At 39.1% G+C, this 21,306-nt stretch overlaps 1 protein-coding gene across 25 annotated transcripts in view; it reads right to left on the minus strand.

Moving 5' to 3' along the window:
- Window positions 1-21,306, minus strand: part of BABAM2 (BRISC and BRCA1 A complex member 2) — a 493,921-nt gene that overhangs the window by 195,326 nt on the left and 277,289 nt on the right. For 22 of the 25 annotated variants that reach the window (XR_010580642.1, XR_012422529.1, XM_045368628.3 and 19 more), the window contains one exon: window positions 13,627-13,736. The exons of the other annotated variants lie outside the window; for them this stretch is intronic. Coding sequence is in view for 20 of the 22 variants with exons in the window: in XM_045368628.3 (XP_045224563.1) it covers window positions 13,627-13,736 (110 nt within the window). In the remaining 2 variants the exon portion in view is untranslated. The remainder of the gene's footprint in view (window positions 1-13,626; window positions 13,737-21,306) is intronic. 25 annotated transcript variants of the gene reach the window in all.

A 21,306-nucleotide genomic window follows, 5' to 3' on the forward strand; every position in this document is an offset into this window, starting at 1 on the left:
TTTATCCATTAATCTGTCAATGGACAATTAGGTTGTTTCCCTACTGATGACCATTTCAGTTGTTTCCACCATTTTCACCCTTAACATTAAATGACAGGGCCAAGTTTATCTACACTTTTAAGAAAGAGTTTCAAAAAAGTAAATGAACAATCTCTGGTGAACAACTCTACCGGGGTGGAAACAATAAAGACCAATCACCAAAATATCTATCTTCACACAAATATTCTGAAGAGTTTTCATATTGAATGAACACAAAAATCTAAAATTTTAAAATATCATGCTCCATAATCTGTTTTTTTTTTCAAGGAATAATATATGATGATATTATAGTCAATGAATCCTTAAAAGCTCTCAAAATAATTTCCTTTAGCTTTAAAACACATTAAATTGGTTGTGCTAAACTCTGACAAAGTTAAAGTTAGGAAAAAAGTACTAGGTCAGAGGAGGAAATGAAAACATGGAAGTGTTATCACCATTTGGTCATAAACTCCTTTTCTCAGAGAAACATGGCTATAAAAATCTGTTCCAGGATAAAAACTTGGCACAAAGAAACCCAATCTGACATCATACTTTTTAAAGATTGGGGTGGAGTAGGGAGGGGAGGGATTAAAAAGTGGGAGGGAAAGTTCTTTGCATGTAGGGAAAAAAGGTTGTCAGTAAAGTGAATTTTCTACTGATATATATAACCTCTTCAAATTAATGGTTTGGTTCAGCTGAAATTTGCCAAGGTAGATTTCAGGCTTTTTCAAAAATGACCTCTATTTTGTTGAAGCTGTCTATAAAAGATAATTGTTCACAGACAGGAGGTTCATTCCCTGTTATAGTCCTATTTACAATATTATATTAACCCATCATTTGTTTTGTTTTAAACTAAAGCCTTCCCTATTCATTAAGTCATTAGTGTTGCTAGTGAAAGACAGCGTGTCTGAATTTTAACAAGTCTAGAAAAACTCCAATATGATCATTAGTCCCATTACGGGACTCAAAATCAGACATACCAGGATCAAATTACATGCTCTTTAATAAAACTTCACAGAGTAAACTCTGAAAACATTGATGTTAGACTGTTCCTCCAACAACAACAATGTACAGAGCTCCACTTTATATATGAATTTTACACATGAAGAGCCTTAGTCACTGCCTACTTACACCAAACTTGTAATCAAGAACCATACCATTACTTTAGATACTAAATAATTACCCTTTAAAACCATGCTGTGGACATAACATATCTTTTACAGCAAAGATGAAGTAGAACAACTTTATTTTTAAAATCCACCTGACATACCCCTCATCCACATTGATATTCTGCCCTGAAAACTAAGTAAATGATGCTTTATTAATACAACAGACCAATCATTGATCATTGTCTAGACAGAAACATACTGATACGAGAAAATCGTGGAAAATCTGAGAGCCAGGGGCTCTGGAGGAACCAGTGCTGTGAACAACATGAGCTTAATGAGGTCACCGTCCTAACACAAGAGGAAAGCTCTGAAGTGTTGGTTTCAATACCCTAGAGCCTTACTCCTTTTGGAGTTCTTCTGTCCCCACCATGAACTAAATTAGGAAACCTAGATGTTTATGTTGGGTGGGGAGGCATCAGAGTACGAGAGGTCTTCATGAATCTCTCATTCTGCAATTAATAGGGGTAAAAACTGCTTCCTAACATCATAATTATATTATGTTAGCTATCGAGAGCAAGAAAGAAGTTAAAATGTGTTCTTATTGAGGCAAATATCAATAAATATGAACAACAGAATTCTTGGAAAAATGATCATTCATTATATATCCTTTATAACAAATGTTCCCAATCTGTTGGCCTCATGGCATCGTGGGGGTTTAGGGTTGTTAGAACAAGTTTACTACACGATCACACACCAACCATTATTTGAAGACTGAATAAATGCTGTGTGTGTGTGTATGTGTGTGATGTATACACACATATACTATATGTGTATGTTATGAACTGAATATTTATGCCCCCAAAATTCACATGTTGAAGCCCTAACCCCCAATGCGACAGTATTAGGAGGTGGGGCCTCTGGAAAGTGATTTGGTTTAGATCAGGTCATGAGGGTAGAGTCCCCATGATGGGATTAGTACTTTTATAAGAAAAAGAAGAGGTATGAGGGCTTCCACTCTACTGTGTGAGGATACAGCAAGAATGTGGCCATTTGCAAGCTAGGAAGAGGGTCATCACCAGACTCCAAATATATTAGCACCTTGATCTGAAATGTTTTAGCAACCACACTGTGAGAAATAAACTTCTACCATTTAAGCCATGCAGTCTATGATGTTTTGTTATGGCAGGCCAAGCTAAGACAATGCATATGTATACATATGTGTATATACACACACACAGCTACAGATATCTTTTATACACTTGTGTTACGTGTGTATATATGCACATATTGTATTCATATATGTATTCATCTTTCATATATATACTCATACTGTTGTGATTAAAAAATACAAGTATATTTAAAAGGCATTTTGAATTCATTTATTAAAATGAAATGCTACAAGTATTGCTTCTATCTCTAGGAATTCATGAAATATTTTTGAAATTTATTTTTTACCCATAGTACAATTTACTCTTTGTGATAAACAGCTCTATGGATTTTGACAAATGTGTAGAGTTACATATTCACCGTGACAACAGAGAATAATTCCATCGTTCTAAACAAACTGCCTTGTCCTGCCTCTTTGTAGTCAAGCTCTTCTCCCATCCCCATATAAAAGGTTTTGACATTAAAAAAAAGGTCCTCATCCTTGGAAGATATTGGAATAATGGTCTCACAGTTTTGATGACCATCTGTTTTATAACCTGAAGCTACCTTTTTATACATTGGTTTATACTTCCATCAAGTGTTTGACATAAAGGATTGAAGGGGAAAGTCACTGAAACAACAGGATAGGCGGAATTAAAGACTTCAAGTTCAGACTTCAAGAGAGTATGAAGAAATAAATGCTAGAACTTGATAATAGAAAGAGATATAGGTAGAAAAAAAAAAGAAATATGCCTGAGAGATGCAGGGAAAGCATTGGGTTGGATAAAGCTGATGAGTGATCATTTACGAGGAAAAGTAATAAACTCTGTTTATTACAAGGAAAAGTAATAAACTCTGTTTTTAAGCAAGAGAATGATAGATCAGATCTGTGTTTTCAGACAACCACTGTCTGTAATGTGGCAACTAGACTAAAGTGGGGAAAAAAGAGATGCAAGGAGACCAGTTACTATTCCTGCTGAGAGATGTCAGTAGCTCAGATAAGTCATCGCAAAGGATAAAAGTTTAATATAAAGCCACAAGAACTAAAGGAAAACAGGAAAGTGTTTCAACAGCTACACAGCTAGAATATCTCTAGGATGTCACTCAGAGCACATCTGTAATCCCAGTCAATCCTTGTAGAAAACTGGAATAATCAAGACACAATACAGAAAGACATCTAGCAATATGGCTAACTGGATAAGCTAGAGTCCTCCTGCAACAAAACACTAAGAGGTGTTGAATAATTTTTTAATTTTTATTTTTATTTTTATTTTTTGAGACCGAGTCTCGGTCTGTCACCAGGTTGGAGTGCAGTGGTGCAATCCAGTTCACTGCAACCTCCACCTCCCAGGTTCAAGGGATTCTTCTGCCTCAGCCTCCCAAGTAGCTGAGACTAGAGGCGTGTGCCACCATGCCCAGCTAATCTTTGCATTTTTAGTAGAGGCAGGGTTTCACCATGTTGGCCAGGATGGTCTCCATCTCTTTTTTTTTCTTTTTCTTTTCTTTTTTTCTTCTTTGAGATGGAGTTTCACTTTTGTCACCCAGGCTGGAGTGCAATGGCGCATTCTCAGCTCACTGCAACCTCCACCTCTCAGGTTCAAGCGATTCTCCTGCCTCAGCCTCCCAGCTAGTGATCCCCCGCCTCGGCCTCCCAAAGTGCTGGGATTACAGACATGAGCCATCGCGCCCAGTTGAATAAAAATTTTTAAACATAGTTACACTTCCTCCAAATTAAGAATAATTCCTATAGGGGCCGGGCGCGGTGGCTCAGGCCTGTAATCCCAGCACTTTGGGAGGCCGAGGCGGGCGGATCACGAGGTCAGGAGATCGAGACCATCCTGGCTAACACGATGAAACCCCGTCTCTACTAAAAAAAAATACAAAAAATTAGCCGGGCGAGGTGGCGGGCGCCTGTAGTCCCAGCTACTCCTGAGGCTGAGGCAGGAGAATGGCGGGAACCCGGGAGGCAGAGCTTGCAGTGAGCTGAGATCCTGCCACTGCACTCCAGCCCGGGCGGCAGAGCGAGACTCCGTCTCAAAAAAAAAAAAAAAAAAAAAAAGAATAATTCCTATAGTACCTATCCCTGGTCCTACTACCTATGGCTCAGGTATCTGGGGCACATGGCCCACAGCAGGCTGTGAGTGTGCTGGGCACTGAGGCTTCTCAGAGAGTATAAGATCATATGCAGTTTTCCTGCATGGTCTGTCCTGTAAAGAGGCATAAAGGCTGTTGTATCAAGGAGGTGAGAGGGATCAAGCTCTGTTTTATTAAGATTAATCTAGCAAAGAATAAGATACCCAGAGGCTTGAAACAGACTGAGGCAAGGGTGAGGAGATGAACATGAGAGATGACGTACAAGCAGAATGAACTGGCAATTAATTAGATATGGGAAGCAATACCAAGAGGTCAAAAATAGGATGCCTGGGTGTCATGGCTAGGGTCATTAGAAAGAGGGTAAAGCCATTAATGAAAATAAAGAATATGGGAGAAGTGTAGATTTGGGGGATGGGAAGACAGGAAATGTTAGATGATAATTCACACTTTAAATATTAGATATGAAGATATAGTGACTATTCTAGTATGAGACAAGATGGAAGACATTAAAAATGCAGAACTGAACTGTAGAATATAGATTGTTAAACGAGGTTTAGGAATTGGCTACAGGTGAAGGTGTGTTACTCTCCAAACTATATTTAAACTTTTTATGCATATATATTTTTCTGGGGTGAAGTCTATGGCTCTCATTAGATCTTCAAAGAGGTCTGTGTCAATCTGCTATTCCTTTAAACATACTGTGTCAACTTTGGTTATTTTTAATCTCTGGTGTTGTACAGTTTCCTTATGATACGTCTAGGTGTCAATTTCTTTTTATTTGGCCTGTTTGAGATTCACTGGACTTTCTCAATCTGAGGGTTGATATCTTCCATCAGTTCTGGGACATCCTGAGGGCATTTTCCCTTCTACTTTCTGATTTCTTTGCTCAATGTTTTTGTTAACTAGCACTTTGCATCTCAGACCTTCCACTGAGGAATGTTTTCCTACTTGTGAATAAATACAAATGAACAGCAACTGCATAAAACAGTAATGATCGGTGTGAAGAGCTTTGCTGTTAAGAGATAGTGTTAAACTGGAAATCATGAATTTCTCATCTTCACGGCAGAAAAAAATTCTGCACGAAACCCTTGAGATGTTTTGCAGAAAGGTGCTAGGCCTGATTTTTTAAATTAAGATATAGTATATCTTATAGCTTTAGACTAATTATTGTGCTGTAGAGAGGAGTATAGCATTTAAGAGAAATAAGGCACAGAACTTCCCCAAGACTCAAAATAAATTTAAGACAGAACTTAAGGGTCAAACAAGTTTAAGAAACATGTACCAGTGAGATTTGAGTTATCACAGATTTATATACATCGTCTTTCTAAATGTGTATTTTCTGCCTAAAAAGGAAGCTAGATAAAAACACTGAGATATCACTAACTTAAGTGGCTAGGGAGGTGGGAGTTCTACACCAGAATGTTTCCAAAAATATGATATTTTGGGGCTGATTGATTTTCTCCCCCAACTAAATTCTGTTCTGGTTCTTTTTTGTAATATTTCAAAGCAAAGGCTGAGCTCTTGATCTTTTGGGAGGCACAGGCAAGACAAAAGGCCAAACTCACTAATGAAAACTTGCTGAACTTACTTTTCAGAATTCCACTCTAAGTCACGAAGAACCCTTTTGGCCCTCCTCCCAGACTAGTAAAACGAACATCTCAAGTCCCTAGAGGATAAGACAGCTCTCTCTACCAAAATCAAATACATATCTTCTCCTGAGAGCTGGCTGCCTTAGCATACTCAGGACCGTCTATTTATCAAAGGAGTAAAGAAAAAAACTCTCCAGGAGCACAATATTTATTATAGGATTATCTCACTGACTCAAGAAAACATGAGTAAGGTTAAATTAAACCATGTTTACTATTACGTTCTATTACTTAAATCCTAACACATGAGATCTGGAAGGTCTCTTTTTTGAGATGACTGATACAGATTTTTTTTTAAGGCAAGACTTTTTTTCTTTAAAATCTGTATCTGTTGGTTATACAAGTTTTCTAATTGCTCTAAAAATCTTTTAAGCATCTAAAATGAAAATTTTCCATTCTGTTGAGATATCAAATTTGGTGGTAAATAAAATCACATATACCAATATATTGAACTTGCTTACTGCTTTTAAAAAATGTATTTGATCCAATTTGTCTGAATTTAATATCCTTACTCAGCCATAATTTTAAGTAGTATTATTTTAATTTTCAGTTCGCCAAGTTTCCCTTTATCCCAGCCCTTGTAGATCCCAGGCTATCCAAATATTCCAAAAGAACATGTGTGCTGCCAGGCACGCTGTGGGGTAAAGGCAGGGGAGGGGAGGCTGGAGACGCCAACAGGGCTATATGAGGTCACACAGGTCACAGGAGATCAAAGTCATATTCCACCTCCAGGATTCAGCTGATAAACCACTCTTATGAAATAGGGCTCCACCTCTCAGAAACATGAACAAGTGACCATAAAGGAAGCTATCCTCCTGGCTAGCCACAAGGTACAACAACAAGAAATGACTGTGAAAACCCACGGTCTTAACATGCACATAGTGTCACAGCGTTCTGCCTCTCCAGCCAGACCTGTCAATGGAGACTGTGGTTGCACTTGGGCAGGGGCCTGGCTAGGGCCAGCTTGGCCAGAGATGGGCTGTGGCTCATCAGCCCTCAATTGATGGAAAAGAGACCCAGGCCTTAAAGAGTTTAGAGGCCAGGGAGGCAATACGACAAAGGAGGCACAAACACAGAGGGAAAAAGTGTGGTGCCATTGTGGAGGCAGGCAGTGGTGGTCAGGAAAAGTTCCATGGAGGAGGCCGTGACTGAGAAGATCTAAGAACACGAGCAGGACTTTAACAGACCCTGCGGGGGAGGTAAATAAATTCAATGTTCTGGTCTAAGGAGTAGCCTGAGCAAGGTATGGAAGTGAAAAAAACACAAGGTGTGTTCAGGAAATCACAAAATTCTCAGTTTGGCTGGACAATAGGATACACGTAGAGTCCAGCCTAGAGTGGAAAAGCGAGCAGGACTGTATCGCAGACTCTGAATGCCAGATGGAGAGTTGTGCATTTACTTCGCTTGGCAACAGAGAGGCATTGAAGCTTCTCAGCAAGGACGTTACAGGACTAGAATTTATTTCAGAAGGACAGTGACAGTTCTGCACGGATAAACTGAAATTGGAAGAAACTAGAAGAGTCCCTCAGGACCCATGGCAACTGAAAGACTGAACTAGGTAATGACAGTAGGAATAATAAATACTCAGAGACATTGTGGAGAGTGGTTTGTAGTCCAAAACAACTGGCTGTCTAACGGGCATGAGGTATGTTCAATGCCTTTAAGATGTACCACCTGGGCACCAAGAAGACATGAGTGTCATGAAAAAAAATAGGCTGTAAAGAAGAAACATTACCTTATTGGGGGAATGATGAGTTTAGTTTCAGGCCCTTTGAATTTGAGGTGTCAACTGAACATACAGATAGACATGTCTATCTAGTGGTTAGAGAAACAGATCTGTAAGCAGGGAGAAAAGCTGAGATTAGAAATGGGGATCTGGGTGTCATCCACAAACAGGCAATGCCACGAAAGTATCTAGAGATGTTATCACAGGAAGCACAATTTAGCATAATTTAATGGGTTGAAAAAAGGAAGTAGAAGCAGTGAAGGAGACAAGGAAGGATCTAAAAACTCCAACTTACAGAAGAAAAAAGCTATATTATAAAACATATGATAGGCATACTATCATGAGGATCAGATGGAATGGTAAAGTGAAAAGCAGTTTGAATATTTTAAAGTACTAAACAAATACATATCTGTTATTGTTACAGTACTGAATATTTAATCTCTAGAAAAGCCAGGCTTTCCATAATCTTCCAAAGCTCCTTCTCCACCAAGTCAAATGGAAATGTGATCTCCCACTCTCTTGACCTCTTATAGGACTTAATAAGTATTTTCTCAAGGAGCACTAACTAAGCATCAACCATGGGCCAAGCACAGCAGCAGGGTCTTTCTCATCTACCTCCCGACTTGGAGTAGATGAAACGGAAACTTAGATTTATTCCTCTTCACAGAAGATGAAATGAAGCTCAAAAACGTTAACTTAAGCCAAGATTGCCAGCCAGTAAGTGAAGGAACAGGGGGCTTCTGATGCCATGTATTAATATGCCTTTTCTATTAAACCACAAGTCGCACCTTGCCGTATTTGTTCTTATCCCATTACTATAAGGAAATTAATGGGATGAGCCACATTTCATGTATGCTGACAGCCTCTGAAGCACCTAGCAAAGGGCCTCACACGTGGCCGATTCTCATTGGGTTTCTGTTGCCTGAAAGAACAAACATGCATATTGCAGGTACACCGGCCTCAATAACAGTGAGCGTTTGTGGGCTGGGAAGTTTTGAGTACTCATTTCCAAGGCAGATGTAACTTAACAAAAAGTTCTAAAAACAAATTCTGTACTTGTGAAAGATGCCACCTGGTCTGCCTCAGGGCTGGAGCCCTCTTTTCGTGCACCGAGTGGGAACAGCACAGGGAATGAGGAAGCTGCTTGTCTTTAAACCACTCCCACAAAGTGGCTCAAGCCAAGAAAAGGGCCCATACCTTTTGAGGAAGAGTGCTATGCAGATTCTTATGCCCATTTCACCTTTGGTTTCACTACTACAACTGCCAACAGTCGGGGGAAGAGGGAAAGGTAGAACGTGTTTCGCGCCAGCTCTGATGATGTAACCTTAAAACTCACAGTTTTTCTGCCAGGGGAAAAAAAAGCAACTGGTTGAGAAACTGTTTTTTCCCCTTTTCTAATATTCAACTAAAATCTAATTTGCATCACTGACTACTAGCTTTTTTTTTTTTTTTTTTTTTTTTTAACATAGCTCACCACTGACTTTTTTCTTTTTTAAATTAACAGAACTTACTCATGTCTAATTCAACTGATTGGTTTTGGTTCCTTGGAAAACAAATGTATAGAGCCAGAAGTATGTTTATTTCATAAATGTCCCTTGTGCAAGAACACAAAGTTCTTCTCAGAAGCATTTACTCTGCAAGCCATAGAAATGCGCAGTGGGAGACCGGTAAACAATATGCATCTAAGCATCGTTAAGGGCATGCAGCCATGTGCGGCAGGGCTGCCAGAGACGCCAAACAACTATTCCAGGACCCTGGGCAAACAGATTCAGAAGTGGGATCACATTTCAGAGCTTCATCAAATTAGAATACATTTCGGAGTCTTCTACCAACGAATCTAACAGATGTTCCCTTTTGTCAGGTTTGTCTAATTTGTAGTCTTTTTAGGGTACAACAAATCAATATTTTTTCCTACATATGATGACAAGACCCAAAAGTAGTCTTTTTCTTTTCCAATTGCTGGGAGTAGTTAACGTGAGTATAATATCTTTGCCTACTGCATGGACAAGCTGGGACAGAGGAACAGTCAGACTGGAATGGGGTTCCCCCCAGGTCCACGATATTTCTCTATGCCCATGGAGGAGATGGTGGGAATGCAAGCCTTCTCTTGGTAATTTTTACCCAGTGTGGATGGGACTATTGGCCTCCCCTGAGCCTCTCCCTGTCGAATGTACTGCATGGGGCTTGGGACTTCCTAGAAGGAGCCATAGCAGAAGCCAAAAGGAGTACAAGCCTCAGCTGGGGCAAGAGTTTGACATCGGCTTTGGGCAGGTCCACATGGGATGCTTTTCCTATGACTCTTGAAAGAACTCTCCAAGTCTGAGTCTATAATCAATGCTTGGATAGCTAAGAGTTGACAAGATAGTATAAAACACAGAACACAAATGAGAGCTTAGCACAGTCAGTTCTCAAAACCTATCCCATGACTATGGCCCTCTTGAAATGGCATTATGTCTGTTCTATGCTCTGAACTCTGGAAGAATTAATCAAAAGTATTAACAACTTTAGCAAATATCTAAGCCCTTATAGAAGTCATACCCCAAGTTTATTTCTTTTATGTTAATCTTTCTCTAAAACCTCGTTTTGAAAACTTCTACTTAAAGATATAAGAATGTGGCCGGGCGCGGTGGCTCACGCCTATAATCCCAGCACTTTGGGAGGCCAAGGTGGGCGGATCACGAGGTCAGAAGATAGAGACCATCCTGGCTAACATGGTGAAACTCCGTCTCTACTAAAAATACAAAAAATTAGCCGGGCATGGTGGCAGGTGCCTGTAGTCCCAGCTACTCGGGAGGCTGAGGCAGGAGAATGGCGTGAACCTGGGAGGTGGAGCTTGCAGTGAGCTGAGATCGCGCCACTGCACTCCGGCCTGGGCGACAGAGCGAGACTCCGTCTCAAAAAAAAAAAAAAAAAAAAAAAAAAAAGATATAAGAATGTTTGGTAGTTTGTTTTGGTATTATAAACGTAGTTCTACCAAGTGAATTTGTATCAAGCAGGAAAAAAGTACAAGACCTTTCAGTGAGGCATTTTCCAATATTTTGGTGAGAACTACTTATTCACCTAGAAGACTGCCAATTAGGCAACTGATAACTGTGTATTGCATTTATGCAAGGCATTAAAGAAAAGACTTGTCCTGTAGCTTGCAATTCAGCAAAAGATTTTAAATAATCTGTATCACCAATTAAAGCTATGATGGGTAGATTATAATATAAATATAGATTATAAGATTAATATAAATTCAGTGTTACAAAGAGCTCTGGGGAAGGCTAGACTAATTGTCCTCAGGGGAAATGGCTGGTAGAGATGGCATTTGAATAAAGCCTTAGAAAGGGTATAGTATTTCAACAGGAAGAGGGGGCTAGAGAAGGGCCTTGGACATGGAAGGAGCAGCTTTAGGTACTGAGGCAAGAGACTGCTGGCAACGTAAGAAAACTTCAAGTGCTCAGGTCTGGCTGAAGGACACAGCATATGAGGGGAAGTAACCGAAAAATGATCTAAAAGGGTATGCTGTGGAGAATTCTTAACATAAAAAAGAAGAAGGAAAAAAAAAAGGAGGAAGGACATGAGAAAGCTGGACTTTGGAGACAGGAAAAATGACTTTTAAAATATATCTTTCCCTAATCATTTCCCACACATTTTAGATTTTTAGAGTGAGAATACTTTATTAGCAAGTTTATTTGCAAATTAGGTGTAGTAACTTCCAAGAAAAACAACCTAGCTGCTGGAACAAATGTTTTTCTGAGCTGGCAAACTATTGCCTGCAACTTAACTAATATATTCATCTTGCAATTGTTTCATTAACTCTTTTCTCATCACCAAAGCACCTTTGTAATTTAACTCATTAGTTACACAATGAGTGGCTACGCTAGAACTGGTACTTGCTCCCTTATTTACCCATCCTCTCTTTTTCTGCCCCAGCTTATCCCTGCTAAACACTCACTCGTTCTTCTCCTATGAACTATATCAATAATAATAACATTCATGGCTATTACTTGCTGAGTGTTTGCTATAGTGCCAGGCCCTGTGATTAATGCTTTATAAACAGTATTAATATAATCCTGAAAACAACACTACGAAATAGGTATTATTATGTCTATTTTATGACTGAGGAAACAAGCTCAGAGAAGTTATACTTTGTGCCAGCTGGTGAGCGGCAGGAACCAGGTTTAAACCAGATCTGCTTGACTCACAGCCCGTGCCTTATGCCACATCATTCTACTGCCTCTGGTATCCACTGATCGCTTACTAATATGGGTCAGTATTTTCAATTAAAAAAATAATAAAAGACTCTTTGGGGCCAGGCACTGTGGCTCATCCCTGTAATCCTAGCACTTTGGGGTGACGAAGCGGGCGGATCACCTGAGGTCAGGAGTTCAAGACCAGCTTGGCCAACATGGTGAAACTCTGTCTCTACTGAAAATACAAAAAATTAGCTGGACGTGGTGGCTTGTGCCTGTAGTCCCAGCTACTCGGGAGGCTGAAATCCGAGAATCACTTGAATCCTGAAGGTGGAGGTTGCAGTGAGCTGAGACTGCACCACTGCACTCCAGCCTGGATGACAGAGTGAGACTCTGTCTCAAAACAAACAAACAAACAAAACAAAACAAAAAAACCATTCTTTGGGAGGCCGAGGCAGGAGAATCACTTGAACCCAGGAGTTTGAGACTAGCCTGGGCAATATAGCGAGACCTGGTCTCTACAAAAATAAAAATAAAAAAATTAGGCATGCATGGTGGCGCCTGGAGTCTTAGCCACTTGGGAGGCTGAGGTAGGAGGATCACTTGAGCCCAGGAGGTTGAGGCTCGTCATAAGCATGCCAATACACTCCAGCCTGGGTACAGAGTGAGACGCTGTCTCAAAACAAAAATTAAACATTCATTGAGTGCCTGCTACTGTAAAATCCTGTTCTAGGTGCTGTGTCAGATATATTTTTAAAAAAGAGAATGCCTATAGATTATTGATGTTCATAAGCTCCCATATTTGAGTATAAACAGCTGTGTCATATTGGTTTTTAAGATGATGTGTCCATGATTTATAAATTAGAGCAACTAAGGTGGGAAGGTGTAAAAATGGCTCAGTATTTTTACTAAGAATGCTAGATAGTGACCACATCTACTCACAGACAGAAATCAGTCAACTGTGACTAAATGACTCACAGAGAAGTTTAATAATACATTTCAATCAGAGTCTGTAAAAACTCTCTCTGCTGATGAAAAATCTGTCCTGTCAGAAGTTCCCAACCAAATCTGCTTATAATCCATTTTCAATGAACCGCAGCTTCCTTTGAAGTAGAATAAGCTACTAAAGCATTTCACCCACAATACGCACACTATGAATCCAGGCCTTACAAAATTCATTACTGATGAATAATGTTACTTGGTTAGAACACAAATGCGATATCAAACTACTTCTGCCATGTAGCCTGAATGTTGTGTAAAATTATACACAGTTACTTCGATGCAGCAAAATAAAACATATTATCTTTTTAAGCTATCTATTTTTAATATGAGCTTTACTAACTTCTGAGTCAGTTTTTGCTAAATATTTTAAAGATGTTTAGCAGCCCACTGTGGGCTACAACTATTCGAACTCCAGGGAACATCTGGAAGGAGTCCCAATTTTGGACTCAGTCTGCCTATTCTTTTCTCTCTACAAAGGTACAGTATTCATGTTACCAAATGCACAATAACACTTGCCAAAAGGGTGTAGCAGCAAGTACTAACTGCATTTACTCTGCAATTGAAACTCTTAATATGATGAATTTTTTAAGGAAACAAAAGTCAATGAAGAGAAATAAATGTAAGAGTTCAAGAGTGGCAAAAGAAAGAATGAGACATATTGGTTAGCAAGAAGTAGCACCGGGCTACCTAATGTTAATGACACTTACTGCTCAATTCGAGGTGACAAGTACAGCTTGGGGTACACCTGGGTGGCTTCAGTGTCCTCAAAACTAACAGAGAGGAGGGCCACATCTTCTCCAGGGTCTTCATTTACATCCTTAAACAAGAAGTAAAAACACAACATCAGCACCTGTTCTCCTAACATCTTATTAGTGACAAGCTCACAGTCCACTGGCATTGAAGTCATGACTGTGAGTTACCCTTATTCCACTTTAGCTTAGCTGCTTAGCACATCCTTTCCACACACCTACCCACTCCTCTAGAGGGATGGATTTTAAACTTTCTGAGCAAAGCCCACCACAGCAAAGCGAAAGACCTCCACCTATCTCACTTGTTCCCACATTCGGGGGTAAGGGGCAGGTAGTGAACCCGGTGGTAACAAAGAATTCAGCAAAAATATAATTAAGTTGCAGTAAACATATTACTATAAACATAATTTATATCCTAAAACATCAAAAAAATTAAAAATCCAGTAATTTTCTTATACCTACCTTGACAGTATGTTGTAAGTTATTTAAATAGCAAAAATTCCCAGGAAACATATCACCATGAAGAGTGTCACCATACAAGCAAATGACAAGGGGGTTAGGTACACATCTACTTTGGCAAAATAATAATGGATGATTCACATGCCAACCACAAGACATACATATTTAAAAGTCTAGTTATAAGAACACTATAAGACAAAACATTGTTGATCCAAGTATGTACCAATAAATATCGTGAGGTTAACCAAATAACACACAATAAGCTAAACTGATAATGATAAAACTAAACTTACTGTAATTTATAATTAAAAAGCAAGAATAGCAGGAACTGAATATTATAAAGAACTCAGGCCAATGCTGATGATACACTGATGAAGTGTCCTGAATCAAAATTGTGGAATTTACAACTATGTGCACGTGCTTTATGATTATTGCCAAGCACCAGGTGTCTGCCAGGCTTCTGAATAAAATACTGAATTAAAATAAATCTCGTAGCACACATTGATTTTAATTTGTGAATACCAAATTTTAATAACTCTTAATTTATTTTTGGTTGGTAGTGGCTCCAAGTCAAATATATAAATTTTAAACAATTACTAAACACTTAATATGTGTTAAACACTTAACATCTTCCACTCATAGAGACTGGTAAGAATGAACCTATATTTCTGGATCAGTTCATAGGTCCTCAGGAGGTTTCAGCAGCCACACCAGCAGCAAGAGAGGGAGGGGTCACACCTAGACTTTAAGACTCACTACTCATGAGCTTGCCATTGTATCTTCAACCTCAGATACAATGTCTTTTGTCCGTCAGGCCACCCTTTCTTTTCTTTCATCCTGGGAAGTTGGCCATCACTCATCCTGCTCAACTCCAGAACCTTCGGTCTCCTTGCTCTGCATTCTCTTGTGCCTATAAGATGGATGAGTGTGACATGTATACACAGGGACAAGAACCACAAGTCTCTCCCATCCTAAAAAAGAAACATTTTTAAAGGAAAGGAAAGAATCTTGCTGAACTCTACAGAGTTCCTTGGATTCTCTCTCCTCTCTCTCCTCCCCTTCACAGACTGCTTGGAAGAGTTATCTACCCACTCTCTATTCCCTTCCCTTCCACTTATCCCTTAGCCCACAACAATAGCCTACTACTGACCCACAAGTTCAATGAAGACCGTTCCCACCAAGGGTAACCACTAAATGCACCAAATGCTTCTCTGTCCTTTTCTTACTTGATGTCTAAACAATATTTGACATGGGTAACCACTTGCCTCTCCAAACTCTCTTTTCTTGCTGTTCTTTTCCTATCTCTTTGGCCACTTCCCTTTCCATTTTCTTTCTTTTCAAAAAAATTTTAGATCACAAAATTTAAAAAAATTTTAGATTACAAAATTTAGGCTTGTCTTACCAAGTCAAACCATACAGAAGTTTATAAAGAGAAAGCTCTTCCACTCCTCCCTTGCCCCCCATTTTTCAAAGTAACCAATAAAACCAATGTGTAGGTAGCTTCAAACTACTTTCTTTATGCTCATAAAAACATATACATGACACATTTGCATATAAACAGCTCTTTAACCTCCTGTTTTGTTTTCCCTAATGGAATCATACCGCTCCACCAACTGCCTTTTAAATAGCCACATAATATTTCATGGCATGGATTTATTTTTTATTAAACCATTTCCTTAGCAACAAACTTCAGGTTGTTCACAATTCTTGGCCACTTGATAGTGCTGCAATAAATATTCTTTTGTGTGTGTATGTGTGTGTCAGTGTGTGTACATGTGTGTGTGCACATCTGTTAGTAGTGGGACTTGTATTTTTAAATAGAGAACTAAAACTGAGCTTGTTGGGTCAAACATTATGAACATTTTACATTTCTAAAGAATTTGATAGATTATTTTCTAAAACTTTTGCAACAGGCTGGGCGCGGTGGCTCATGCCTGTAATCCCAGCACTTTGGGAGGCCGAGGTGGGTGGAGTACCTGAGGTCAGGAGTTCGAGACCAGCCTGGCCAACATGGTAAACCCTGTCTCTACTAAAAACACAAAAATTAGCCAGGTATGGTGGTGCACGCCTGTAATCCCAGCTACTCGGGAGGCTGAGGCAGGAGAATTGCTTGAGCCTGGGAGGCAGCTGCAGGGAGCCAAGATGGTATCACTGCACTCCAGCCTGGCTGAGTGAGACTCTGTCTCAAAAAAAAATAAATACATGCAAATTAAAAAATTTTTTAAAATTGCAACAATTCACATTTGGACCTGTGAGTCTGTATAAGCCTGCTTCCCCTCATCCTGAATCACTGGATAACACTGGCTGTTACCACTGTTTTTAACATCTGGAAAACGGTATCTCCACTTAGATTCAATGAATGAGGCTGAGCAACTTTTTACTTATTTATTGATCATCTACATTTCTTTTGTAAATTTCCTAGTCAAATCCATTATCCATCTTGCTTTCAGGTTCTTAGTCTTTGTTGTTGTTGTTCATTGGATTTCTTAACCTTTTTCTGTCACATGTGCTAAAACTATTTTCTCTTTTTGAGTTTTTACTTCATTTGAGGGCTCTTCTGCCATCACAGAAAATTTAGATTTTTGCAGAGTTAAATCTGGTCAATAACTCTGAGGTTCTGTAACTACTTCTCTAGTTTTTAATCTTATATTGTTATAATTTTAGTTTTACATTGTAGATTTGCAATATCTCTGGAATATATTTTTAGGTGGCATGATATAAGAAGCATAGTTTTGTTTTGTCCTGTTCTGTTTCTAATTGGGTGAGGAGGGGGATGAGTGGGTAAGAGCAGGCTCTTAGCACAGTATCTGGCATACGGAAACCACTCAATGTTAGCTGAATGAATAAATCAGTGAACAAATGAATGTTCATCCCTAACTTTTATTCTCTACATCTAGAGATTTTTCAGGAACCTACTTTACAAATTTTTTTGTCACCAATGATGCCTAGAAACTAAATGCTGGCTCCCTGCTCCTGGCCTTGTTAATACACCAAGTCCTCCAGAACTAGTGACTAAAAAAAGGAGAGCCCAGGTCAGAAGTCTGAGCTTTCTGATCACTTCTTGCTCTTTTATAGATGATAGAGTATTCAACTTTGAACTTTCCTTTCTGTAAAATGAGAATGAAAATTGTAAAAAATACGGCCAGGCACGGTGTCTCACGCCTGTAATCCCAGCACTTTGGGAGGCCGAGGCAGGTGGATCACGAGGTCAGGAGATCGAGACCATCCTGGCTAACACGGTGAAACCCCGTCTCTACTAAAAATACAAAAAATTAGCCAGGCATGGTGGCGTGTGCCTGTAGTCCTAGCTACTTGGGAGACTGAGGCAGGAGAATGGCGTGAACCCAGGAGGCGGAGCTTGCAGTGAGCCGAGATCGTGCCACTGCACTCCGGCCTGTGTGATAGAGCAAGACTCCATCTCAAAAAAAAAAAAAAGAAAGAAAATTGTAAAAAATACTTAAGGTCTGCAACAAACAGAAACTACTCAATTGTATAATATGACTTTAAAACTCATCAAACATCTAAAACTAAGGCTAAAGCTGAGCTTGAAGACATTCATAGGAACGAATTCATTTTATGATCTAAGTGTAGAAGTAGCCCTATGTGAGTCAGATTGGTCAAAAAAGACAATTAAAAGAGAAATAACATTTACTTTCAGAAAACTTTCCCCAATAACTAAGATTTCTTATGTAAGGTCAAGGCTAGAGGCTATGATCACGAATCACATAACCTTGCAAAAAACACACTGCAAAGAACCAGGGGCCACCAAAATCCTTTTTAATTGGGGGCTTTATTCCATATGCCTACGGATAATTTATAATTATTTCCCTTTCTGACTTTCAAACTTTCAATTTCACTACTATTTCAATAAAGAGCGGAAATGCTTAGAGACAATCTTCCAAACAAACAGAATGACCCTGGTTTATATAATCAGCATTTATCATCTGGCATCCTGAAAAAAGTACATAAAACATGAGTCTGAATATGAAACTAGTTATTTCCAGGAGTTCGTTTTATATGTTTTATTCCTGTTGGTATGGCACATGAGATTTCCCTGAAATGGTATTTGATTCCTAATGGATATCTAAGTTTGAATTTGAGTGCTTAAACAAGCCCATAGAATTCCAAAAATACAAATCCACACAGTGCTGTTTCCAGTTTCTGCAACTCTAACAAGCATGTACATGTGTTCCCTCCCATCTGGGAAATTAGAAAAGAAGCTCCTGTACCATGGTTCTGAGAAGCTAACATTACGGATGATTACTGTAACCACTAATGGCAGCATTTGGAAAACAGGGGGTGGTTACAGCAAAGTAGGGGACATTTAAAAACGCACAAGTATACATTTTCAGGGCTCTCTATCTGCACCATTTGAAACTGCAAAAGGCTTAAAATGGGAGGAAAGATACCGAATTTGATAAAGCTAAAGAAGAATATTGTCTCCCACCTTTATAAAAGTCTGCCAGGCACTGACACACATACAGTGAAGCAATAATGGCCATGATACTCTGGTGAGATGTAACAGTGGGTCTGGCTCAGCACCTGATTAAAGCCAAAAGTTCCTATGGCGTATAATGAATATTCACTATAGGTGAGCTCCTGGCAGGCTGGGAGATTTTCCTGTTCAATCTTGCACCCCTAGTGTCTGGAACATAGTACATACAGAGTAACTGGTGGAAAAAAACAGAATTAATGCAGAGATAACTAAAAGAATGAGTAAATGAATGAAATAAACCACCGAACTAGCTTTTCTAAACAGAGGAATATTTGGGTTCCAGGACGGATGTTATAAATGATGGAATTAAGTGGAAAATGCTCTCAATAGGAAAGATTCTCAGTATTTATTTCTTTAATTCCTTAAGTCTATGCTTACTAAAGATTTTATTTAAAAAAAAACAAAAACAAAAAAAACCCAACTCAAGTCCGAACTATGTATCGCCAAAGATACACCCATTAATAAGAGAAAATACTTCTGGTCAGATCATAATGGTTCATTTATATAACTATTCTCAATTGGGGCTCTTTGCAAATATCAAAAGAGTGTAGAAAACAACAACAATTAGCCTTGGAAATGAAAGTAAACCAAGTACAATTTATCATTATGCTCTACTCCTTTGATATGCTAATTATCCCAAGTAACGATAGCAGTCATTAAACAAGTCCCTATATGTTGAGAACATTAGTGTCAATATAGGTACAAACTACCAATTAACTAATTGCTGAAAGACATTAGCTGAACCAGAAATACTGCAAATCCCAGGTCACGTAACAGGACAGTAAAAAAGTCATTGTATTTCTCAATTCAAAAAGGCTAAAGTTATAACTGTTACTAGCAAAACCACTCAGGAGGTATAAATGGCTATACAGAAGCTATTACACAGTATGTCAAAAATCAAGTAAGTGCTTCTGTGTTTATCTGTTTATTGGCCTTGAACTCCTGGGCTCAAGTGATCCTCCTGCCTCAGCCTCCCAAGTAGCTGAAATTACAGGCATGAACTACCACACCCACCTAAGTAAGCACCATTTTAAAATGGTATTAAACTAGACTCAGAATTAAGTGTAATTCCTCAAGTAACCAAAAACTAGGTCTAGGTAACTACTTCATCACACAAAAGTTATGAGTTTTGTCGCCTATTCTGTCACCCAGGCTGGAGTGCAGTGGTGGGATCTCAGCTCACTGCAAGCTCCACCTCCCGGGTTCATGCCATTCTCCTGCCCCAGCCTCCCGAGTAGCTGGGACTACAGGTGCCCACCACCACGCCCAACTAATTTTTTTCTATTTTTATTAGAGACGGGGGTTTCACCGTGTTAGCCAGGATGGTCTCGATCTCCTGACCTCGTGATCTACCCGCCTCGGCCTCCGAAAGTGCTGGGATTACAGACATGAGCCACTGCACCTGGTCAAGTTATCAGTTTTTGACAAACTATATGCAATTTGCAAAACAGAATCCTATTTTAAAACATACACAGTGAGGTTAGTATTTTAGAGGCTCTGATATTCATCAAATTATATAAATTTAGATAATTTAAATGACGTTTTTTCAAGTGGGAGAGAATAAAACTCTCCTAGGGTACTACCATTCATTCAAGCATTTAACAAAATAAATAAAACATATAGTATGTTACAAATGTTACAGAGAAAAATTAAAGCAGGGAAAGAACATAAGGAATGAGGAGGAAATGAAAGTTTAAAAGGGGGTTCAAAGTTGGCTTTATGGAGAATCAGCAGTGGCCTTTCATTACTTCACAGAGACTGAAGATAAAAAGTGCTCTTGACTTGCTACATTATATATCAGCATATGCGGCCCCAGTCAAAATTTGAATTTGGGTTCTACTGGCATAAAGACATCACAATGGGTTACGATAGGAATATGGCAGGAATGAAATAAAATCTAAGCAGAAGAGATAGTTAAGAAGAAGGAAAGTGATATATGTAAGACCTTGATCCCTCTGCTGAGAGGTCTCTGTCTCATAATGATACTGGTCATTTCAGTAATTAGGTTATTTCCTCTTCATAAATATACGGGGAAATGTACACGTGCCAGGGAAAGCAGTATAGTCAGAAAGCAAAACAAATCCAAAAGTAAGGGAATACAGTTGAGCCAAACAGATGAGGAAGAGCAATAAATGGGTCCCCTGTGGCTAAACCTGGGGCTTTATTCCATGAAGAAGGATGTTGCAGCACTGGATTGGGGGTTCCAAAAGCCTAGTTACAGCCTATCTCCATCAAATACTGAGTTCTTGGTTAAAAATTATCTTGATATTTTGATATCCCTTATGAAGGCAGCATTTAGTAGAGTTACTTCTGATTTGGTTCCTCCAAATGAAAATGGGAGTAAAAATATTCTCCTCATCTAGTCCAGATAAAATGGGCTACTCTTTACACATTAGCAGAACCTGACTAACATCTTTGCATTTGCCATTCCCCTTCTTAAAAAGCTTTCTCTCCTTCTTTTCTTAATTGGTGTGGCTTTCAGTTTAACTCTGATTGTAAATTCACTTGGTCCATTGAGATTCCTTTCAATTACAATCTGATCTATGTCCTCCCTCGGTAGTTTTCCCCATGTTGCTTCATGAATTTCCCATGCTGTTTCAGCAATACATTTTTTATATTCCAAATAGATTGTGAATTTCTCGAGGGCAGGGTAGAGATCTCCTTCTTCCTACTAGGCCCAGTAA

Source organism: Macaca fascicularis, chromosome 13, assembly GCF_037993035.2.
Source record: "Macaca fascicularis isolate 582-1 chromosome 13, T2T-MFA8v1.1".
NCBI classification, from domain to species: Eukaryota; Metazoa; Chordata; class Mammalia; order Primates; family Cercopithecidae; genus Macaca; species Macaca fascicularis.